General features: G+C 36.7%; 1 protein-coding gene across 3 annotated transcripts in view; it reads right to left on the reverse strand.

Moving 5' to 3' along the window:
* CNTNAP2 (contactin associated protein 2) overlaps positions 1-26338 on the reverse strand; it is a 1249274-nt gene that overhangs the window by 651184 nt on the left and 571752 nt on the right. For 2 of the 3 annotated variants that reach the window (XM_052795237.1, XM_052795244.1), the window contains 2 exons: positions 2969-3172; positions 722-906 (listed from right to left, as the gene is read on the reverse strand). In XM_052795237.1, the coding sequence (XP_052651197.1) occupies positions 722-906; positions 2969-3172 (389 nt within the window). Of the gene's footprint in view, positions 1-721; positions 907-989; positions 1061-2968; positions 3173-26338 lie in introns of those variants that run through there. The other variant, XM_052795253.1, reaches the window with a different exon arrangement.

Consider the following 26338-nt stretch of genomic DNA (forward strand, 5'->3'; position numbering starts at 1 on the left):
GCATGGGGTCCTCCTTGGGCTGCAGGTGGGCATCTGCTCCCCCACTCACCTCCATGGGCTGCAGGTGGACAGCCTGCCATCTCACCACGGGCTGCAGGGGCATCCCCTCCTCCGGTGCACCTCCTCCCCCTCCTTCTTCACTGACCTTGGTATCTGCACAGGGGTTCCTCTCACATTCCAATCCCCTCTCTGCTGCAGGTTTTCCCTTCTTAAATCTGTTCTCCCAGAGGCACTACCACCATCGCTGATGGGCTTGGCCTTGGCCAGAGGCAGGTCCGACTTGGAGCTGGGGAAGCTTCTAGTAGCTTCTCACAGGAGCCATCCCTGTAGACCCTCCCCTGCTACAAAAACCCCACCACACAAACCCCAAACGTATTTTTTTAAGCTACTTCCCACTTACAGCAGCTGCTTTTAGAGATTTTAAAAGTAATGTATGCTTAGCTTGCTGAATAACATAGCTCTCCCATTTTAAAACAAAAGGCTGAGATGACTCCTACATCAGATGGGATCTGGTAGACTAATGAAGAGAAACTTAATTTACACTTAAGAGAGAACAGTGTTGGAAAGAAAATTTCAGGAAATGTAAGGGAAAAAGTAATTAAAACAAATGTACAGAAAAGTACCAAAACATCTTCAATTATATTAATTTTCTTTTGTCTTCTTATTGGACTTATCTTTATAAAGCAAATTTGAATGAAAACAAACAAGTTTCACTGTCTACCTCATAATCCAGGTCCAGGTAATCAAATTCTCCATTGGTTCTGAAGTGCTGCATGTGTCTGTCCAGGGTGAGATTGATGTTTCTCCCATGGCGCTCTATGACGATGGAGTGCCAGTGATGATCGTCCAAGAGGCTGCCTGTCATCACGGATGTGTGGCCATAAATAGAGCCAAGCTGGTTGCTGCCTAAGATGAAGACAGAAACAATAGCAATTTTCACCTCATACCAGCTAGGCAAATATTTTCCTCTTTCTCTTTCAATATTTCACCTGAATCATACCAGGCACACAATAAGCTGGAGGAAGTCAGTCTGCCATGAAGATAAGATCTGCCCAGTGGAGACTTGCTTCCATAAATACAAATACCTAGACCAAATACAGCAAGTGTCTGATCAGTGATCTGAATAAATAGTTATTCATAATTGTAAAGTCCTTTTCAACTAGGGGTTTTCTGTGTTTTCATCCCTACACTATAGAAATGAAAAGCTGTCACCTTCGGGCTGGGTCCTGAGCTTCCCTGGAACTGTACTGATTTATTACTGTTGAGGAGACATGGAGCCTGACAACAGGCTTTGGTAACAAAAAGCCTTTTCAGTCCAAGTTCTACACTTTGTAGGTTCTGCCAGTATAGCTATACCAGTGAATGTATAGGAAAAGGCTTAATGCAGACTGAGCTAACAGCAGCAAAAAAATGTCTTCTGCTAACATAGCTTATTTCGGTCTTTCCTCCTGCAACAAACCTCCTATTCTGGAAGTCAAACTACTAGCAAGAGTACAGTTTTGCAATTTTCTGCTGGGTTTTCTAGGCGCTTTTGCCAGTCCAGCTATGCTAGTCAGAGATCACATCTCATTGCAATCTGACATAGCTAAGCCAGCAAAAGTTGATAGCATAGATCTCTACTGAAGCAGCAAGTGACTAATTCAGCAGTAAGTTTAAAAAATTGCTGCACTGCCCAATAATCAAGAGCTATTGGTTAAAAAAAAAAAAAAATCCATGCATGTCCATGAGCCTCAGTTTCTTCAATGCAAAGTCAAATCCAGTGCAAAGCAAAACCTAAATCAACCCCTGTCTCCCTCCATCCCCTCCTCCACAATGTTTGAAACTAAGTCACTGGATTTCACCAGGCAAAACGAACATAATTTTCCACTGACTCTGGTGCAAAGACAATACTCTCAGGCAGAGGAAGAATAACACCATAACCATTATTTCTGTTTATTAAAGTGAGTGTGTGTCACAAGGCGTATTCCCATTTAGCAGCCTAGTGATAAATGAAACATCCCCACCAAGCACATATATGGAAGTTATAACAGCTTATAAAGACAGACTGAACTAAAGAATATGGAGAAACTGGAAATGAATGGGTTAGTATTGCAATTAAAATTGTTAAAAATAGATAACTGCTATAGGAAGACGTGCTTTCCTCCTCTTCATCTGCTCATGTTGATCTTTAGAAAAAGAGCAGGAGAAAATGCTAGTGGAAATAATTACTATTCAATGTAAATAATGAACAGAATAATTTACTCTTCACATGTCTATAAGAGAACCGAGGAAAGTTACATGAAATCTTTTTCTAAAACTTTTTTGTTTGAAGGGGACACCCCTCCCCCCGAAACTAGGTAAATGGGGGGGGGTTGTCATAATAAATGTACTTTATAAATCTGGTCACTCATGAGCCTGTAGTCTTTCACTGGGAGAGAAAAAGGAGGCTGGAACTAGAGTAACATATACAGGACTCCATCATAAGATTGCCTGATAAACTGATATGTCTTCTTTCCTTTCCTAGTCCTACTTCTCAGATTCTAGGAAGCCTGCTGAACCTCAACTTCAAGTGGCCTGTAGCTTCCCAGATTGATACTTTTTTTGCTGAAAGGTTCCTAAGGGTGACCTTTATTCCTCCGGCACTGATGACAGCGTCCTTCTCTCAAAGCCACAGCTGAGGCCAAATATAATTCTAGCAAGGCTTTTCCTGTTTGTGGCAAGTTTCTAATGACAATATATTGCTGATCCTGTTTTTCTGTATGATCTTATTTTCATGGTATCTCACACAGAATAAAAAGGAAGAAATGGAACAGAAAAAAACCCCCAATCCCCAAACCATATAGAAAGGGAATGAAGAACACTTTCACCAAATTATCTGATTTAATGATGTGGCTTACCATATTACTGGGGGGGGAAAGGATGTAATATTTGACCCAAAATTTTTGTGGGAGAGTTAAAAAGTGCACAGAACTAAACAGTCTAAGCATACCTAAATTTAAATTTAGAACAAGTTTGGCTTTCTTCAGTTCCAAGGTGATATAGTCTCCTTGCTGTCCTTCTCCGTGGAAGATTACACCTTCGCTTTCAGAGGTCTTAAATTTCAGAGAGATGACATCTTTCAGTGTTTTCATTTTCTTGTTCCTGAATCTGTATGGTAACACTACATGGCCATCAAAATTGATAACATCAGCCCCTAAAGGAAAAAGCAAATAACATTGTTGATGAGCGATTATATATTCCTGTGGCCACTGGAAAAACAGACATGCCACCTGTAGATTGTACCTGAACAGAATAAAAAATGTGCAAATGTGATATGCATTGGAAATACACTTTCTCTTGACCATAATTTAATACTATAAAAAGGAGGAATGAGGCAGGACATAAATTTAATCCATAGGATATAAAAAAAAGCAGATTTGCAGGGACAAATACTACAACTGTACTGAACATCTTTTGTTTTCTTTCAAATATAGTTGCTGTCATGCACAATTTCCTAATTATAGTTGAAAATTAAAGACAAGCTTCTGAGTGGTCATTAATAATTCCTTTGACACCTCTTTAAAATCCAGTACAGGTATCTGTGAGGACTGTAAACAGTAAAACATGAGCCCAAAGAAATTGCCTGGCAATTTTAAATGATTCCTCAAACTGTATCTAAACCATAGGCATAAGCCTTGTCTAGTTCAGTTTTATATGGAAATCTTGGGTAAGTTGTGACCTCAACTAATTTTGAGAAGAAAAAAAAAGTTCTGTCATTTGGGCTAATTTTTGTTCCAGTTTTGGTTTTATTCAAAATCTAGGAACAAAATTGAGGGATGCTATCATTATCATTTAAAGTCAATCTAATATTCATATAAATGTTGCATAATGACACTACAAAATTTCATGTTGTCTTATTTTCATGGCTTAATCTCTACTTTAAAGTATGAACCACAATTTCCCACAATTTTCTGGAGGCTAGATCCACAGTAAAAGTACCTGCAGAATTTGATTCCATTCAACAGACGTACTTCTGCTGAGTATTGAATCTTGTCTTTTAAGCAGAGCTTGGTAAAAGATTGGAAACAGATACTGATCTCTAAAAATTTATACAGATTTGTTTAAGAAATCCCCTTTGTAAACTGCTTAACCTATGATCAATCACCAGTGCCTTAGCTACTATTTGTATGAGCATTTCATCCACACTATTCACAACTGACAATTTAGTGACTATTTAGTCACTAACCAAAATTCTTAAAAGGGAATTAATAAAAAAATGTTCTTTTTTTTTAAAGAAAAAAGTATTTCCCACCCATATTCTTCAAAAATATTCACACTTCTTATTGGTATACCATATTCATACCAGCCATTTCACGCTGGCATTTTATTATATATTCTTCAAGCACATCTGATTTTTGCCTACTTCTGTGGGATGCTCTTTGGTGACTGCTTGCAACTTTTAAAAATTCTTAACTTATTTTTGCTACTATGGTGGGAAGCATGATTAATTTCTGAATTTTCAGTTCCAACCACTTCTTCAAATTACATATGCTGAGTCTTCCATAGCATTCTCTCGTCCTTAATTATCAGGTTGGAAATAACCTGTGCCATGTATACCTCCCATTCTTGCCATTACTTGCATCACACAACTGGAAGCACCAGTTCTAGACCCTTCTTGCCATGAGAAAGAAGAGAGGCAGGTAGACAGAGATGTTATTTGCACAATAATCATGCAGTCTCTGTTCATCTCTGCTTCTGATTAGACAATGAACTAAGACACTTGAACCCAAAGGTGTCAGATTTGTTGTTAGCAGTTGAACTCTGCAATGAAACAGATTACAACCATATAACTTGAATCTACCCCCAAATCTTCCTAAAGCTGCAAAGACTTCTGATGAAATGATAAACTTTGACTCCCTTACTGTTTATGCCAACTAAATAATGAAGAAACTGTATGCAGTACATAAAACATGAGCAATACAAATTGACTGCAATATCCCATATTTATTAGTATATAATATAGATCTCATGTATATCAGAATGCAGCAATATATATTAGAAATACCACTTTTCTTTATAAAACACATCTTACAATACACATTCCAATAATAAATACTTATTAAGCTCTAAGTGCAACTAAAACTCTCAGCCTGATCTGGTTCTTCTGAATGACAAATTCCAGGAATGTTCATCAGCTCAGAATTAAATGTCAGAGTGGCATGCTGTATTTGCAGTGCAAGAAATCCATTTAAAAGTTATCAGCATGCAAGAAGGACACATTTTCTCAGGCACAGATGCGGATGTTGCTCTCAGAAATGAGGCCATCCTGGTTCATATTCTAAGTCTGTATTCAGAAGAAACTATGTGATTTCAGAGGTGGGGTTACCTTGTATACGTTCATGACTCAAGTAAATATATTACTTCTGGAATTTGTTTTGAAGAAACAAAGAAAATGGTTAGAAAAATATTGTAACAGAGATGACATCAACCTGTTGGTTTTGCTTTCCTTACAAGCTGTCAAGAGAGCCAAGAAATGCTTTCTGAGATTTTTGTATGTACTTTTAGAAAAGAACTTTTAGAAAAGCATGAAATCTGTTTATAGAAAAAATATCTACATGGAAGTCACTCTGTTATCACAAAAAACATACTTCAATGTAAAACAAATTTGCTATACAGATTTTACTCTTTTGAATCTACATACAACTGCCTTGAACAAATACTACAAATGAAAGAAAATTGATGGACATTACAGCTTAAGCAACTTTCATAACAAATATACATCATAAAACATATGAATCTATATAAAATGTCAGATTCTCTTCCATTAACATTTGTTAAATTTACTTTCTGATGGTTATAGGAACCCCTATATGGGGTATATGATCCTTCCCCTAAGACCAGCTGGTACCACTTTGTAACATCTGCAAAAGTTACCTTAACAGTCAGGCCTCTGATCCAGAGAGAGGCATCTGATCAGGACAATGACTTGACTTCTGTGGGTTTGTGGATTCACAACATGCTGCCCAGGCAAAGGCAAGTATCCCTTTTGTACCTATGGCATTGTTGCAGTTATGCATATGTGCTCTTTGTATCATTCATTGAAGCAAACTCATATCACACATTTTAACAAAGCTGAGTAAAAGTAGCATATTTTTCCAAAATCTGGCCCTGAATTGCCATGTTTTGAAAATCATTCAATTAAAAAAAAGAAACAGCAGTAATCTTTGATTAAGCAGCTTTTTTTATGCATAGCTGTGCTGGCAGCATGCACATGGGTCTGCATGATAATTCAATCACCTAAAGATTACATAGCAATTATGTTTAAGAGTTATCATATGTAGAACTGTGGTAATGACTTGTGTTCCTTCTATGATGACACTCAGCTATTTAATATCATGATAATTACCATGATGCGGAATGGTACTTAGACAGTAAACCATATAATTCATATAATTGCGGTATAAATACATAATATTTCTCATCCTTAGCCACTCAACTACCGGCATTAGTAGGGAAGAGACCTAAGCCGTCACATACCATATGTTCACCTGCATTCAGTGAAGTCTGACTGTTCTTAGATGCTACTGCTGCAACAGGGGAAATTTTTTTTTAAAAAAGATAAAGTGCTTTTTTTTGTGAGAAAGAGGGAAAGAGGGAAAAAGAGGAGAAAATGCAGAAAGATGGGGGAGAAGAAACTAACAGTATTTTTTTTTTTTTATTACATTTAAACAGGAAGTACAGCTCTGATTACTTTCAATTTGATTTCTCCCCTGTTGGATTTCCTACGAAATAGGTGGACTGGATAACACTGTTGATGTCTTAAAAATATAACACCACTTTCAGCTGGCTAGGAAGATGTGTTAGGCCTTATCCCAGTATTTATCCGAGATGTCACATTAAAACCATTTCATTAGTTAATGGCATCACAGCATTCAATTGTCCTCTAAAAAAGAACAAAGTCAGAAAGCCTTAAAAATATCAACAGGAAATTGGGTGACAAATGTGTCCCTATTCTCAAAACTCAAAGGAAAATAAGTCACCAGTCACAAGTCTTCCTACCTATGCTTTTGTCCCGTACTTTTGGCCACATGCAGGATTTGGTAAAATTTGGTCAGGGAATCAAATCTGTATAAAGATATTTTATTTGGTGCTCCAAAATAATTTATTAATTAATTATAAAGAAACAACTTCAAATCAGACTCAATCTCCAGAACTTCACTATTTCCTCCCTTTCTGGTCAGAGAAATATAACTATCCTCAATGTCAGCATCTGAAGGATGAAGAAGCACTTATTGACAAAGACTCAGTACTGAGACTTCTGCACAGCTACTTAGCTACCTTGATCAAGGTACTGTCTGGAATTACTAAAAAATCCCTGCTATCAGTCACAGTAAATAACACTGATCAGAACAAAGCAGAACAGCAAAGTACTTTCCAGAAAAATGCTTATCATACAGCAAACAAAATCAACATTATTAATTGCAAATTTAACATGTACACATATTTTTAAAATCGCTACTGATTTCTGAATGATCGACTCTACAAAGCCTGTACAGAATATTTCACTGGGATTAAAACCACAAACGTTCTGTACTACTGATCCACAGCGACCTTAGGTGAAATTTTCTCACTCCATTATCCTTCCTTCATTATATCTATTTCATCTGCTTAAATCTTCTGTTTAGATTAAACATTTTTATGGAAAAGATCTTCATTTTTCGCATTCTTTTTTTATCCCATAATGCGAGCCCTATGTCTGATGTACTAATACTATAGTAATAAATGCACTGAGCATCTGTCCTCTGAAAACATCAGAGATGCATCAAAACATCTCTGGCTAGTCCAAAGTATTGCACATGTGTAGTTTCATTTGTTGTAGCTATTAGTCACAGGTACTAAAATATATTATGACAAATACAAGTACATAACCAGTGTATTATTTACATATTTTAACAGCAAAACCGAGGTTTTCTCCTAACAAAGCAAGGGATAAAGCTCAAAATCATACCAAAACCAAACTCTCATTTTGTTATTACTCACGATAAATTACATACACAGAAATTACTTGAGAAGACCCTAATCTACTTTTTCAGTAGTTCCAGATACTGCCAACATGATAGCACGTTGAACTTGCCACTGGAGTCTTTGCACCTCAAATTTCAGTGGCACTAAGTTAGCTGAGCTCATGTTAGAGATGCATTGCAACATCTCATTGCACCAGAAAAATGAGGAAGCCATGCCCCAGCACAGCAGTCAAAAGATTGTCTCCTCTTTTATGTTTTCTTACAATGAGGCAGAGAGCCAAAGGTACTGTGAAGATTGCCTTCAGGCACTACAGTCCAGCCATAAGGACATGGGCAACTCAGTGGCTTGAAATCTGCTACAGCGAAACTGACACTGCCTTACTCTCTTTTTCAAAAGGCAATGCATCTGCCACAAAGGCGAAAAAAAAAAAACCCCAGAACCTAATACAGATGTATCTTGCATATACAATAATGTATGCTTCTTCATATTCTAGAAGCATAAGGTGAAGGAAAATAAATTTTAAGTTTCTGTTGCCTCCTTAGCTTCCACTGCACTAAATCTGAATCCTGTCATTATCTGTCAATGAATTCAACCCTAAGTGATGTCAATGCTTGAAAAAGAAAAATATACAATTTGCTATGAGGGTTGGAATTTTTTTCTTGCTTTTCTTTACCTTAGATATATATATGGCAATGCAGTATCAAAGTAACACAGAATGTTTTGTCAAGGTGTATTTTTAACTCAATTCTTGGGTAACAGGCACAAACTTTATTCTTATATTTTATATACCTGCCAGAAACTCTGAAAATAAACCTGTGAGGAAGTATTCCCTAAGGTGGTGAGAATGCTTTGCCAAGTTCTGAGTGCAATATCCACTGAAGATAGGCCAACAGCATTCGGTACTTTTCAAGTTTCCTCTGAATTTCAAAGCACAGGCATTTTCTCCTGTTACTATTATCACTGCTGTTATCATAATGCTGGTATAATACTACTCATTTTGCTAGCTCTTGTGCAGCTGTCTCTAAACGTGTGGTTCTTTTTCTGGGATAATTTAATGTCTAATAAGAAACAAATGCAACAAGTGAAATGAATAAGCAGTAGAAGAAAAAGGAAAAGGAAGGAAAACAATATAAAGAAATGTAATCTAATGACCATGGCTAAAAGTCCCCCCCTGCTTTTTTTTTCAGTAGGACAATTGGGTTCTTTCTCCAATTTGTGTAGCTACTAAACTACATTGCTACACAAGCTAACTGTTGCTTAAGACAATCATTTTGTGATGAGCATATACACCAGTGCAGTGCTCTGCAGAGTTACGCCTAACCTCTGGTTTGCATCATGTAAGATAAAAGCAGGTTCTTTGGGAAAATCTGGAGGTCTGGCAATGCATTAGTTACAGCATACACAGAAGAAAACACTAAAACATTTGAAGGAAAGTATGACTTAGGAACTCAAACTAAGCCTCCAAATATGTCATAAAATTATTGTCTTAAGGGTGTGTATAACTAGGGTGATTCTTCAAGCACTTAACACTATGGTTGATGATCTTTTTTCTGCCAGATCTAATGTAACACGAGATTTTCAAGTAAATTTTCTTTCATTAATTCTTCAGCTTTCGAAAAGACAACTTCATTTAAAAACCAAATGAGAACATTTTAAAATATGCTAAGCTTAAAACTATAAAATGGAAAAATGAGGCAATGAACATGTTTGTAGTATACTCTGCAATTCAGCTTTAAGTTTACACATCCTAACCACAGTTTACAAATTAGACCATACTGAATTCTGTGCTCCTCTAGAGGACCACTAACAGTACCAGAGAGAACTGAGATAAGACTTCAGTTCAAGATAATCTTCAGCTCAGATAAAAACCATTCTTTCCATAATCTGCCCTGGTTTGTGACTCCAGAAAGTTAATTACAATGCATGGTATGAGATGCAGTCTATCCAAAGAACTCTATTTATAGGGAATACAGGAGACAGAGCACCACGAAAAATACAACTTCAATGGCAATGTGTTTCTCTGACAAATTCCAGTCATTTAATTGTTTAAACAAGTTTTTTATTTTTTTTCAACCAGAAAATCTCTGAGCTTACCTATATATTATAGTGATATTTTATAAACAAGGATTTTTAACATAAGTATTTTGTCCTGAGAATGTAATTGATCTTGCTGTTGATGCACACTTGATTTCTCTTAAAAATAATTTTATTCAAATGTTTAAAGTTCAAATTAGGAAAAAAAATTGAAGGCTGTTCTGAGGACCTGCTGAATCCTGAGGTTGAAGACCTGGTGTCCTGGTTTTGACTGGGATAGATTTAATTGTCTTCCTAGCAGCTGGTATAGTGCTGTGTTTTGGGTTCAATATGAGAAGAATGTCGATAACACACTGATGTTTTCAGTTGTTGCTAAGTAATGTTTAGTCTAAAGTCAAGGATTTTTCAGCTTCTCATGCCCAGTCAGCAAGAAGACTGGAGGGGCACAAGAAGTTGGGAGGGGATGCAGCCAGGGCAGCTGACCCAAACTGGCCAACGGGGTATTCCATACCATGTGACGTCATGCCCAGTATATAAACTGAGGGGAGTGGGGCTGGGGGGAACCGCCGCTTGGGGACTAACTGGGTGTCGGTTAGCGGGTGGTGAGCAATTGCATTGTGCATCACTTGTATATTCCAATCCTTTTATTGTTATTATTGTAATTTTATTACTATCATTATCATTTTTAGTTTCTTCTTTTCTGTTCTATTAAACTGTTCTTATCTCAACCCATGATTTTTACTTTTTTTTCCCATTCTTTCCGCCATCCCACTGGGGGGGGGGGCGGGAGTGAGAGGCTGCATGGTGCTTAGTTGCTGGTTGTGGTTAAACCATGACACCTGGGTATTTTTAACTATCTTTGAACTATAAGGTGCAAATGAAACTGTGTGGTTGTCGTGGTTTAACCCATGCAAATAAGAACCATGCAGCCGCTCACTCACTCCCCCCCCACCCAGTGGGATAGGGAGGAGAATCGGCAAAAAAAAAGTAAAACTCATGGGTTGAGAAAAGAACAGTTTAATAACTAAAATAAAGTAAAATATAATAATAACAACAACAATAATAAAATATAATAACAATAATAATAATTGTAATGAAAAGGAATATAACAAAAAGAGAGAAATTACATGCAAGAAAAGACAAGTGATGCACAATGCAATTGCTCACCACCCACTGACCGATGCCCGAGCAGCGATCTGCCCCTCCCGGCCAACTCCCCCCAGTTTATATACTGAGCATGACATTTTATGGTATGGAATATCCCTTTGGCTGGTTTGAGTCAGCTGTCCTGGCTATGCTCCCTCCCAGCTTCTTGTACATCTGCTTGCTGGCAGAGCATGGGAAACTGAAAAATCCTTAACTTACTTAGGATAAGTGCTACTTAGCAACAACTAAAACATCAGTGTGTGTTATCAACATCATTCTCACACTAAATCCAAAACACACTGTACCAGATACTAAGTAAACTAACTCTATCCCAGCCAAAACCAGGACAGTAGTCTTCATCATCTCAAAGTTATACTGGCATGAACATCATCTGCATTCATCACTGATAAAGTGAGAGATAGTAGGTCATAAAATCGTCCCCTTTTACCAAAACCTCCTCCAGTGTTTCTGGCTGTAACAATCATGTTTTAGTTGATAATTTTCCAGGTCATAGCACAATAGTATTCACCAAATAGACAAAACAGAAGCAGTTTAATACATGAGATTTTATATTTTAGAAATTTTTCATATGTATAGCATTACAAGGGTCATTTATGATTGCAAAAGTTAAAATTCAGGCATCTTGCAACTATGCACTAGCAGCAGCAAAATATTCTCTATGATTTATTATTCTTTAGCTATGGTAACTTCCAAATAAATCTAGTAAAAATATATATATAATTGAAATATTCTAAAGAAACTCAGCTTTTCTTATTTTATCATGCTGATTTACAAGTCAGAAGCATTCCTTACAACCGTAAATATATTTGGTTCTATCCTTCATTGTGAAATCCGTCATTTGATATTGAATCTCAATGGGAACATTAAAGTGTATAATTAAACTCTGAAACCAGGTACAGTAAAGAACTTAATTTACTTGAAAATAGCTAGCCTCTACTAATGTTTTCACTGTTTATTAAAAAAGTAAATCACAAGAGCTCCAGGTCAATAAAAAAGGACAATTCTGACTCTCACATAGTAAATGGCCAAAACAGGTCTCAATCCTTATTAAACTGCAGAGCTCGTTCATTACTTAATTAAAAAAACTAGAGCAAAGAAAGAAGCTGTACCACGTCATACAACATTTACACTCAATTTACTCGGTGAATAAATGAGCTACAAAATGGACAAGACAATCTATTAAAACATTAAGGAAACAGATGACCAGCTGGAGCCCTCATTTTAATGTTTACAGCTCAATGAAAACAGGAAGACGCACAGTTGACCTACAAAATACTGATTTAGACTTTCTCTTTCTAATTTCTTTTTGAGCTGATACCACCCAATTCAATCACCTGATGGTATATAATCTTTCCGCACGTCTTTTAATGTCTGGATGCTCTAGGAATACTCATTACTTAAGGCCAAATTCTTCTTTTTGGCTCATATTCTATATCCGTTGTTCACATAATCACTCTCAAACACATAGTCTTTACTTCTTCCAACCATGGTGCTCATATTTAAATTGAACTTTCAAAGGGAGCTGTATACACACTGATTAAGGAATATGCAGCAGGGACAGTTTCAAGCTGCTGTACTCAATTAAATTTCATACAGTAAAAATCTCGCTATCATCATTCAAACTTCTGCACTTGACCCTAAAGAGCAAAAAGTGCAAGACTGAGTCTGAGTTTTGGCCAGGGGACACTCACATTTATTCTAGTGAGTAGCTTTACTATTGTTTAAGGCACACAAATGTGTGTCTTTAAAGGCCAGTTCTAATGGATGTATAGTCTTCCCTTCTTTCTTCCAACTGTTAGTCTGACGCTGCTACTAATTCCATCTTGCTGCACGAATTTATTTTAGGAAAAGAGACACTAAGATGGAGCATATGGTATTTGCAGCTACTGAATGTTGTGGTTTAACCCCAGCCAGCAACTAAACACCACACAGCCGCTCACTCACTCCCCCCCCACACCCAGTGGGATGGGGGAGAAAATCGGGAAAAGAAGCAAAACCCGTGGGTTGAGATAAGAATGGTTTAATAGGACAGAAAAGAAGAAACTAATAACGATAATGATAACACTAATAAAATGACAACAGTAATAATGAAAGGATTGGAATGTACAAATGATGCGCAGTGCAATTGCTCACCACCCGCTGACCGACACCCAGCCAGTCCCCCGAGCGGCGATTCTCTGCCCCCACTTCCCAGTTCCTATACTGGATGGGACATCACATGGTATGGAATACCCCGTTGGCCAGTTTGGGTCAGGTGCCCTGGCTGTGTCCTGTGCCAACTTCTTGTGCCCCTCCAGCTTTCTCACTGGCTGGGCATGAGAAGCTGAAAAATCCTTGACTTTAGACTAAACATTACTTAGCAACAACTGAAGACATCAGTGTTATCAACATTCTTCACATACTGAACTCAAAACATAGCACTGTACCAGCTACTAGGAAGACAGTTAACTCTATCCCTGCTGAAACCAGGACACTGAATTTCAACTAAAAATGATGAGTTAATAGAGGCAAATCCTTTAGCATAAATTATAGTGGAACGACTTTGTGCGACAGTTCAGTTTCATTGTCATATTTCCAAACTACTCAGAGACAAATACCCTGTGTTTAGCACAGCATCAGAAAAGCAGACCACTGGAACTTGGTGTTGGGCAAATAATTCAACATTAGTAATTCAGTCAATTATTTTTTCCTCCCCTTGCCTAGCACCCAACATATCTAAGACCATGCATATCTCTAATATATTCTTTACTCAGTGTCATCTTGCACTTTTTCATGTAAGAAAAGGTATTTGTTTCCAACTTGCAAGCCATAAAATTTGAGCCCCAAACTCCATCATGTCTGGATCAAGCGGTGAAATTAATGGTGGCTGAATCCAGTGTTTTTCTGTTCCTTTGTATGTATTTCAGTGTGTATAATTAAAAAAACCCCACTCATATTCAAGTTTATGAGTCATGGCTTTATTTTCAGATGATCTATGTTGATTTGGTTCTGCTTTGGTTCAGTGAAAGTCTAATAATTTACTCTAATATGGAGATGGCCCCCAATGATTAGGGGCATGCTATGGTAATAGGGCATACAGTGGCCAATTTTAAGTGAATGAGTGCTTTATTTAAATAACACTGAGCAAAAAGTTAAGGATCTGGTACTGCATTGGCATCACTTGCAACTCTGTTTACACTCCAGAGAAAGAAAATGCCCAAATGGTTCAATATATAGCGATATGAAATGCCTAACTTGCATTATACAAAGCGTATAGAGTGAGATAGTTCCCTGAGAGGGAAAAAAAAAATACTTTTGTTTCAGAAATGCTCTCCATGACAGGTAGTACTGCAGGTAAAAGCAGGCAAGAGCACATAATCACAAAATCATTATGGTCAGAAAGGATGTCTAGAAATCACACAGTCCAACTCACCTGCTCAGAGCCTATTTGCACATTTTATTCTGCCAGAAGCACTGAGTTTCAGTTAACTGGGCTTTTCACCTTTTTTCCTGAACTGAAACAGGAAATAGGACATCTGCTTTTACAAGCAAGTGATTTTCCTTTTTTGTGTTTATCAGGCTGCACATTCCAAGGTCAGTGATATATTGTGTCCCCCTCCCCGCCGCCAGACATGACTTATCGTAACTTCTAGCAGGCTTTACAGTTTAGAGATTTGCTGGTGTTGCAGGGTTTAAGACCTTCAAATTCCCCGCTTGCCAAAACAGTTCTGCAGAGTCTTTCTTCAGTGTGAGTTTGCTTATGGCATCTCAGCTGTGCAACTGGCTGTTTCTCCCCTATGAATTTTACCATGCATTTCAGGCTTCCCTGCACAGTCAGTGCCATCAATTCAGTCTCCTCAGCTCTGGATTATTCTCCATCACTAAAAGCTGAAAAAAGCCAGAAGGATAAGAGTTTCTTCTCAGGAAGAATATAAGGAACTCACTCACATCCAGTTAACATGGATTAAGGTGCAGCAGGTGCAATGCTTACAATCACAGATAGTGAAGTACATTACTGTCGTGATTTCAGTTCTTCGTCCACTACTACTGTTTTGCTTTTTCTGGCCTAATAGCTTAATTTCATTTAACTTTTCAAGCTCTAAAGTAAGTACAGACACTAGAATCCAAAACTATTGCTTTGTTTCCTCAAACATTTTTGAAGTGTTTGTCTCTAAAGTTACAGCCTCCTGACAGAGGAGGAAGTAAGAAAGGGAAGGAAATGTCAGTTTTGGTTAAGCAGTTTGAAATGTCTGGAAGGCTGAAAATATAGCAAGAATATATCTCCAAGAATAGAAAGGTCTCCAAATTCCATTAGATGTTTTTTTTTTTCCCCAAAAGAGGAGGCTTCATAACAGCATATGTGCAGGTTTTCTTTTAGATGGGAGCATTCTTGTATTAATCTGTTATTAAAGGCAGCCAAACAATGTTTGCAAATGATTTGAAACAATTCTTTCTCTCAGTCTTGAAATTATGCAAGATTTTCTCAGATTATGGAAATACTGAAATACATTTGTCAACAGTTATTTCCAAAAACCTGCTAAAGTGTGTATTTGCTGCTTAAAAATAATTCAGCCAGCTCTGTAGGTTAGTGATTCTCACTACAGCAAATACTCATGTTCATGCAATGGATGAAATTTCATAGCTGCTACTTAGGGTATAATCTATTATGTTTAATAAGCAAAGGGAGAATAGCAGTCAAAATTGTTCCAGGTGGGTAAGAAATGCATTTAAATGTGTATAGACAACTCGCTCCAAGTTCTTAAGATGCTGCTATTCAATCACAAAGCAATGAATGCTACACATGAATAAAAGAGGAAAAGGCTTTTTTTTAAACTCAGATGTGGACAACTAAATTCTACTGCAAAGAATTGCCATGTTCCCTTCTTTAAAACTGCTCTTCCTTTGTGCTGGAACAAGGTACTCAGAGAAATTTTTCTTACAGGTTGTGATGGATCTGGTGTTTGAAGATTTTTTTTCACCCTTTGTCCAGGCAATATTGTTTAGAACAAATCAAATAGTAAAGCACATAGCAGACAAGTCTCTCTTGATTTACTACACTGAAACATAACCTTATCTAATGTGCAATATGACAGCCACGTATAGCATACACACATATACTGGATTTGGTTTGTAAAGGAAAATTACTTCCTTTTGTGTTTAACAAATTATTGTTAAATGTGTATATAACGTATGGGAGAAAAGTCTTTATCTATATGGGAAAATTCTAACTAAGGTAGGAAGTAATGGACACATAAGTTTTTGTGAGCTCTTTCTGTCTGTGTGCCAGCATCCTAAAACAAAATACCAATAAATGCCATTCAGAGAGTACTGTCAGGATATTTTAAAATACAAGTCTTCAGTAGATGAAAACTGTGTAGATGTTACAAACCTGACAACTCACGTTTAGTTTGTGCATGCAATAGCTCTTTTTATAGTCGGCGCCATTGTTCCTCTTGCCCATCAATTTTTCTCTATTGAAAGCATCGCTGAAGCAGCAGGAAAACATCTCAAGTCAGCTTCCGGACTCCTGACTTACTTAAGATGTACTATGAGAATCTAGTTTTTTAATCACTAGACTTATAGCAGTGAAGGATTAGGCTTCCATCTATTTAATAAAGACAACTGACTAACTCTTACTCCATGCATCGATACTTTTCTAAGGAAAAAAAAAAAATCTAAACATATATTTGATCTTTTTCCTCTGATGAGGCATAATAAATTCTGAAGTAGTAGTCAGGGGGGTCAATGTTTATGTACTTACATAAATGTGTCTGATGTTCAGAAGCATTAAGCACAATCTACTCTGTCAGAAATCAATGGCAGAAAAATAAGACATTTTATGTAAATATTTAAAATTATAATCAGGTTCCTATGCATATACATCAATTTGAAAACTGCTGACTAATTACTGCTATCCAAGCAGACTTCTTCATAGCAAATACATTACAATTCCTAACAAAGAGCCACCTTCTGAGTCGATGGAGGCCTCATGCATATTTCAAAATAAGAATACCCCCCCCTCCAAGATTATCTCTATTGCTTTTTTCTGCTTACAAAATCCTCGTCTTGAATAACCTCATTGATCACTGTTTGACTGCAATAAGATAATTTAATAACAAATTTTGCAAAGCATACTCTTTTACAGAAGTACTGAAATTATTTTTATCTTTGATTTTTACTTATGATTTATGACCCATTAATTTCTAAGGGATTTCATCAGAAAGTAATTGATAACTGAAAATTTAAGACCAAAACAGCAGTATTGTACAGGCGAGAAATGCAGAAAATATTTAATGTGTAGCAAGTGAAGATGAGTTGCCACTTGTACTTAATTAGAAGTAAGGTGAAAAAAACCTTTACTGACTAAAAAAATCTGCTCTACTTCAGGTAACAAACCCCTCAGTTTTCCTTAACAAAAACAAAAGGCTACTTGCTCCAATGAGTAAAATTTAGAGGTATTTTTATACAACCTGCATCTTTCATTTAACTTTGATTTTCAAGTCAAACAAGCAAATACACACGAACAATAGCAACAAATTTTGTTCATGAACAATGAAAATTCTATATGCAATGTTGTCCTGGTGTACCTATGCAGGGCTGTGTTTACATCTAGGTAAATCTGTCATTATTCTGGTCCATCATTATTGCGTTAGGTAAATAGGTCTGTATCACTGGCATCTTGAAAATGAGAAGACTGGTGCATGTCACCAAGCTGCAGGGAGAATGAATTTTTGAGCAGAAAAATAACCCTCTCTTACAATTGCTAAATTTGATTGAAAAGTGCCAGTTCAGTGCCTTCTAGCAGGTATAGTCTGTATACCACTGCTCTGTTCTTTTTTCAGCCTGTGGGGTTCTTTGGGTCATGTTTCCTTCTCCGGTCTTCTGCTTGTCTGAGCCACTGAATTACATAATAGAAAGATTGTCCACAGTACTTTATAGGAGATGTATCTGGTTAGAAATCAAAGCCCAAGGAGAGAGGACACCCAATCTACATCTCCTAAAACTGCTTAGGAAGCAATTCTGATTTTTTGGAGGGGAGGAGGAGAAGCAAATAATTATATTAAAAAAATGTTTATATTGGTAGCTTTTGTTTTGGAATGGATTATGGATCTTTTAGTTTGTTTTTTGATGAAGTGTTGTAAACTCCCAGAGAAATCAGACACTAGTCTTACCATTGCATGAAAACAACATTTTTCCCCCCCAGAATATGGCTTCAGTGTAAAGTTTTCAATCAAGCTTACTTGCAACAAAGAATAAACACAAGGAGAACAAAAGGTAAAAGGTATGCACGGGTTTTTTTCAGGATGCTATAAGAATTTTGCAAGATGCTTATGATAGTGAGGACAGAAGAATTTTGCACAGATAAAAGCCTATGCTGTTCAAATGACACACATTACCAGTTCCAGGTAATTAAGGAGTTTACAAATGACTGCTGCTGCTGAAGCTCTGCTCAATCTGAGATATCATATCATGGGGAACTGAACCAAACTTTCTTTCTGCTTAGATTGACAGATGCTAAAGTACTGTTGGGATAGTTCTGAGGAGGAAAACTGCTTCAAAGAGGTATGCTCACAATGCATAGTTAGAAACAATCTTTTATGGACTGCAAAAAGTAGGAAGACGACACACTATTGAAATACATGGGTCTGTAAGGGCTCTTCAGTAGTCTGTGAACGTTATGTTACAACAGTAGAGTACCTCTGCATTAACTGATGGGCTGAAACCTTCGGAAAAAAAACATCTTTAGCTATACTGAAAATTATAAACTTACAAGGTCTCAAACCCCCAGTTCCTATTGACTTTCAATTCTTAATCTTTTCTACCAAAATCTTTTCTACCTTTTTTCCTCACTGAATTTTCTAATTAAGCTACTTAATCAAATTTATTTTCAACATTTTATTTTTAAAGAAAAGATGTAATAAAAGTTAAACAATAACAAAAATCCCCCAAACCTTCCACTCATTTCTTTTAATCAGTGTGGGTCCTTCTGGTAGTAACTTTTTGAGTCCTTAGAACTGTTTTCTTCCCAAGATCCTTCATCCCTTGGGGCACTGCTGTGCAGGCAGATGAGTAATTAAAGCCAAGGGGAGATCAAATGGACTATACACTCTTTTCATTCAGAGGTGCTTAAACTGCTTCAGATGGCCTTGTGTACACTGAAGAATTATTACAGGGAAATCCCATCACTACCAAAGCTACTTCAGCTTCAGTAGTATCAGTATTGCTTTGAATTTTAGAGCAGATTGCTCTGTAATAGCAGTACTTTCAAGCATATATGCTCATATCCTCTGTTAGCATCTATGTTTGTTATGGTAGTTTTTATTTTTTTATTGCAAAATGTCCTTTAGCATAAGCAACAATTCTTAGTCTCTCCAAATCCTATGGGCAACCTTTATTCAGTCTTCCATGCTTTTAAGGAACAGCTCTGAATTTCTTCTAAACAGGTGAAATAAACCGTTTAACAATATTGATATTTAAATTGACCTTTACAGAGAGACAACAAATATACTGTCTCATTGACAAAGGGGAGTGTTGTCCGAATTATCTATCCCTTCTTTTACAGGCTCAGTATACAACTGACTCAGCAACATATTTAGACTTGGTTCATACTTTAGGAGCTGTAAGATAAATAATATTTTAAATTAAAGTCAGGATTTACCAGATTCTTTCTAACCTCAATGAGGGAAAACAGATCTCTTTTTGCTTCTTCTAGATGTGCCACACATTTTCAGAGCACGATGTACTGGTCAGTTTTGTAGTCTGTTTTCTGCTCAAGGGATGTGTGGAAGTGTGGTATCTAGCTTTTGAGTTAATATTTGCAATACTGATTTCTCATTGCCTAAAGTACTAATGGCAAAAATGTCACTGAACTCAATGGCCATTTCTCAACTACTGCCAAGTCCTTCATGTACATAAGGGCTTTCAGGCACAGGCCTTTTTCCTTGAACTTTAAGCAGTAAAACATAAAAATGAAACAGTAAAGCAATATAAAATAAATACACAACTTGAAAGAGAAACTGCTATGTACCTTGAAATAAAAAGAAACCTACTGGTCTACCAAGCCCGGCTCAGTTCAGTGAAGAGGATTAGAAGAAACATTTTGCCTAAATAAATAATTACACAGCTCTCATCCTAATTAAGACAACACAAAGACATTTTCATCCCTGCTATTGGACCCTTATTACTCTGAGATGCTTTTCCTAAGAAAAGTGGATGAGATTACATTAGAAGTGGTCAAATATACTGACTATAAATCTGTTATAATCTTAGTGCAACTCAAGGAGCAGTTACAGATCAGTAAGCCTAAATGATGTTTCAGGTTTTCTTTTTTTTCTTCTCTCTCTTTTCTTCTTCACTGGCTACCAGCATAATGGGCCCTTTTGCCCTTTATGTTATATTGTTGTGCTATTTGCATTTTCTACTTCATGCAGAGAGAACTGCCTAATTAGGAAGACCAGAGTGAGCTTCTAGAGTATTGCTGTTTAATACTGTTAGTTTATCTGTTAATTAATGTGCTACTCTTTCCAATCTAATTAGATTTTTTTACTGCAAAGATAAGTCAGTGAAATCATTACAAAGAAATATAAAAGGAGGAGGTTGGTGGGAGGCCCAGAAATATTTATTGTTAGAATTTGTTATGTGTGATGTACACAGATTTGGTACTGTCTCCTCCTCTTCTTTCACCTATGCCCACAACCTTATCAGGCTTTTGTCAAGAAGGATGCAGTTCATTTCCCATGAATAATTCTTACACCCATCAGTGAGCTGATTTTCTTCTCTATCGCCACCTCTGCCATGCCCCATCTTTTTCTTTTCCTGCTTCTTCCTCAATTTTAATACCAAGGCTATCTCTTTTCACGTGTTCACAATTAAGTGCCTTAAAGTTCATTTACAACTTTTGTGAAGTCATACGAAGTTGACACTTCACAGATACACTTCGAAAGGGCCAGAGTGCACATACTCACAAGAACTAAAGATGAAGTCATAGTCTTGTATTTCACTTACAACACTACAAATATGAAAAAGAAACATGAAAGATGCTGGCTAAACCAAGCGGTTCTTCTTTGGAATTTAGCATTCATTATGGGTGACTTTTTTCCAGTTGCCTCATGGGCCAGGCCAGCTGAGAGGCTGGTGGTGGTGGGAATGAAGTTAAAATCCCACTGATCAGTACTGCTCACACCTTTCAGGACTCACTTGGCAGGAAGTTTCTCTGGAACAAGTGATATTACCCTGGAAATTACTGAAAATTAAATTACTACTCAGTGATACAAGATAGCAGAATTTGTGCTGTACTTATTAGACGATTCAAAGGATACATTTGATCGGATATTTTCCTAGTATTTTTAAACATTAAAAATAAAATTCTTCTTTTAAACTGAAATAAACCTATTTGTACTATTTTTTGAAGAGTGAAAACAATCAATTAGCCTTTGATTCTTCTTGTAAGCTGTTGTATATATCACAAATAGCAATCTTGGACCTTTGTTAATATTCCTATGTAGGAAATAGAATAATATCCAGGGGTTCCTTCTGACATCAAAAGCTGTGAAGTGTCTGAAACTAAAGGGAATCTTACTTTTGTCATCAAAATTCATAAACACTTTAAATATGACAAGCACAAAAAATAAAGAGGATCAACAAAATGCAGTACACTTGCAAGAGCAGTTTATACCATTTAGAGTAAGTCTTTGGATTCACTAAAGCATTTTGTATGTCAAATTACACATTGTACAGATCATGATGAGGTGGGAAATGGTGCATCAGTACATCTTGACTTACTGGACACTAAATTAATTTACAATGTTTAATGATGCTTCCTTATTCTCCTTCACTCAGAGGTGGCTTTTCTTCTACCTTAAACAGATTGCATTTCATGCACAAAAAAGTTTTTCTCTCTGCACTGGCACCTTGGATTTTTAGGCCATAATAATAATGAATAACCTAGAACATGGCCTAAAATATAATTCTGTGATTGCAATGAGCCTTTTTTACCAGTAGCATGGAAAGTACAAATCCTTGTTAAGAGTGATTATATATTATTTTAATCATTTTTATACAGTCGACTAATGAATTAGATCAAACATCTAATAGTTTGATGGAAGAAAATAAGACGGCAAGCAACTAGCACCACAGTCTTCTTGGATTTTGGGTAGCTTATGCTGATGAAATATGCTAAGAAGTTCTGCTTTATTTTTCTAGAAGTTATTTTTGCTCATTCCTACCCACTAAGAGAGCTGTTATTTTATGAAGCTGAGAATTTGTTAATGACAGACAGTCATTTGCAGTACAATTTCTGATAAAAACCTTAAAAAGTTTAAGGCAAAATAAGTAAAATTTATATAAAACCAGAAGTAATCTCCATCCCTCTGTAAAATCTGAAATATTACACCAAATACACTAGTTAGTGCCATAAATACAAAGAGAAAAGGTCATTAAAATATTTTATTTTGTAATTACATATGGAAGTCTTTATTTTGAATTTTTACTCTGATAATATGTAGGCTTGTAAAAAGATATCAAACTCATCTTGTGTCTCATGTTCTGATTATAGAAACAAAAGTTCTTCTCGCATAACTGAAAATTATGTGCTTCACTGAACATCTTTTCTGTCTTCACAGGTGGCATGTAGCCACAGAAGAATTATTACGGAAGAATACTTAAAACATAACACAAATACAAGTAAGAGATAAAAATGACTCCTCAAAATAACCGAAATGTAAGATTTCTGAAGCCTGGAAGAAAATTTATTCTGATCTAGCTTGTTCTAATTAGCAATGGTCTGGGGAGAGACATATCTTTTTATTCATCATCTGAAGTCCAGATGTTTAATAATACTGCAAATCCTGAAGATCCAGAATGACAGCTAGAAGGATTTTCAAAATTATAAAGACATACTCCCATCTATAAGCTTGAGAAAATATGAATCTTTAGACATTTATATGCTTTGTAGATATTGCCCTAAGTACTCTGATTTAAAGTAATTCCAAGAATTGTAAAGAACATTTTATCTTAGTCTAAAATGAATATTGCTAGAAAAGACAATTATCTCAACAACTCCTCCAATAAACAACAAAATGTCTCCAACCCTCAGATCAAGTACAACCTGCCTCAAATTCTAGAGGAAAACAATGCACTTTGCAATCTGATATGACTATTAACATATACAGGCTCACCACGGGTGTAGCACATTTAGAAACAGAAAAATTACAGACATTATTCTCTACATCTCTTCCTGTCATTTTACCTAAGCCAGTTAAAGATTCATAGCTATCCCATAAATATTGGCCTGAGATGCTTCCTCAGAGCTATTACATGGAAGTTACCTTGTTGTCCCAGGAAGAAAGGGTTTGTAGTGAAGAAGATTTATTCAAGTTGGGAACCATGCTAAAACTCCCAGATTTTAGCAAATTTACTTCCATTCAGACATGGCTGTATGTTTGTCAAAACCTACAAAATTTCTCAGAGCAGTGGAGTTTTCCTGGGACATTCCAATCACAATCGCAATTTTAGCATTACACAGATGCCTTTTTCAAGTCTTCACACATTCTCTGGTTGCTAATTTCCATCACAACCTCAGTATCTGACAATAAAAGGTTGAGGTATTGATCCACCTTAGTGGCCAGGAGCTGAATAAAGCTAATGTATGGGATGTTGGCATAGCCCAAATGCTGTATGGTGGGAAGCAGGCAGCCAGCAAAGCTCCAAAGGATGACAGAAAATTATTTTGTGTTCCAGCATTTTGCCCAGCCTTCACCTATTTTGCAGGACCCTAGGGCATATTTCTCCTTTCCCACTTATTCTCACACAAACCCACCATCCCTTTTCTTGTTTCTCTTAGGTACATGGAGTCGTGCAAACTCATCCTATTATACGTACCTTAGGAACATACCTTAAGAGATAGAAATATGGGCCCCTGAGTCACTCCACAATGCCCACTAAATCAGAGACAAAGTTGGCTGTCTCAAATTGTTGAACATATCTGTATTTGTTGCAAAACCCACTATGTAATACACAGTGAGAGGATGGTTTGAGTCCCCCTCTAAATCCTGTGATTCAGTAGAAAGATGCTATAACCTTACAAAGGTAAACAACATGGATCTATTTATGCATTTAAACATTTCTATCACAAAAGTACAAATTATTATCTGTGAGTACTTTCCAGAAATGAACGTACCAAGACTGGAGGCTCTATAATAATTTTTCAGAACACTTGTAACATGCAATGGAAATGACACTTTGCTGAAACGTTTTATTTTATAACATTATTGAACTATGTCTATTAAATTTGATCATTCCTCCTTAAAAAAAAACCAAACCAAAACAAAATCTATCTTAATGGAATACTTGCATTTGGCTCATAGAGTATTCTGCTGATAGATTCACAAGCCAGCATGTGCTCCGCAGTGTTTTATAAATATATACTGACAACACTGTTTGAAAATAATTCTAACCTATAATGCCATTCAAAATAGATGACTGACAAGATATTCATTATTAGAATAGGGTATACTATTTGATTGGAAAGTAATAGATGCATAATAAATTCATTCTGACTTACGTAGCTTATATTTATCCATCATAGTAGCATTAGCAGACCCTTACTTTGATTTATTAGTTCAGGGTTCATATCAGAAATTGAGTTCTTAGAAAAATCAGACAAAAAGAAGCTACTACAACTTTGAAATCTTCCAAAGCTACCACAATATGTGCAGCAGATTTCATATTCCAGCCAGTAAGGCTGAAGCTGGTCTTTTTCAGTAGCAGCTTCCACCTCCCTCTCCACTTCTTGAAAGAGGTAGATAAGTGACTTATAACCATTAGGATGGCTGAAGTGAAAGTTTTCTTTTTTTATCTCTATACAGGGTCTGGCTGGGATGAAGTTACAAATTTAACCTTATTCATAGCAGCCCATATGCTGCTGTGCTCCACAACTGTGGCTAAAACAGTGTTAACACACCAGTGTTTTGGCTATTGAACAGGGTTTGCACAGCATCAAGGCTTGCTCTCCGCGTACCCCCCACCCCCCAGTGTCAGTGGGCTGGGGGTGGACAAAAGGTTGGGAGGGGATATAGCCAAGACAGGTGACCCAAACTGACCCAAGGGATTTTCCATATCAAATGATGTCATGCTCAGCAATGAAAGCTCAGGGAAAGGACAAGGAAGCGGGGACATTGTGGTTATGTCATTTATCTTCCCAAGTAACCATTAGGCATGCTGAGGCCCTGTTTCCCAGGAAGTGGCTGAACATCTGCCTGCTAATAGGATGTAGTGAATGAATTCCTCTTTTTGCTTTGCTTGCATGCATAGCTTTTGCTTTTCTTATTAAACTGTCATGATCTCAGTCCATGAATCTTTTTGACATACTTACATTTTTCTCCCCATCTCCCAGAAGAGAGAAGTCAGCAAAAGGCAGGGTGGGTGTACCCACCACAGTAGCCAAACAACCTTTAGTTTTATACTGCACCTATTTCTTCTGGCAAAACCTTCTAAGCCATCAGTTATTAGCAATCTGATAGTTATCTTTTTGGAGGATTGAAGACAAAATTCAAAAGAAAAAACAGACAGTCAGATGGAAATGACCTGTCTTAGAATTAGACTTGATTAGAAACTAATTGCCACAGAAGTCAGAATAAACAACAAAAAAATGAATACCTACTTTAAGGCTCATCCAAAAGTTTGGCCCTACAACAGAGCAGAATTCTTCTTCCCAGGGAGGGAGCATGCTGTCTTGTAAACAGCCTTCGCCATTTCTAATACTATCTACTTTTCTTTGTTGCTTTCCAGAGCTGTTCCTGACTGTCTAAGGCTCTGACCTATGATGGGTTCATACTCCATTATGGCCCATAATGCAAATTTAAAGTGGTTCATACCAAATAATCTCAACTAGTGACTCCATATACTTGTCTGTCAAACTTATACCCTAGGGAGATAATTTGCAACTTTAACAAGATGAACTAGAGGAGAGGAACACCTAATATATGCTGGCAAAGATGCATGAATGGGGTAGTATCTGTTCTCAAAGTCCTCTGCTGAAATACATTTTTAAAAAATGTGTCTATTCACCTTGGAACAGTAACTTTTAAAAAATGTATCTATTCACCTTGGAACACTAGGAAACAGTATTTCGGATAACTATAAAGAACTGAAAAAATGTGCACTTTGTTCTACTGTC

The sequence above is a fragment of the Harpia harpyja genome, chromosome 1 (genome assembly GCF_026419915.1).
Source record: "Harpia harpyja isolate bHarHar1 chromosome 1, bHarHar1 primary haplotype, whole genome shotgun sequence".
Lineage (NCBI taxonomy): Eukaryota > Metazoa > Chordata > Aves > Accipitriformes > Accipitridae > Harpia > Harpia harpyja.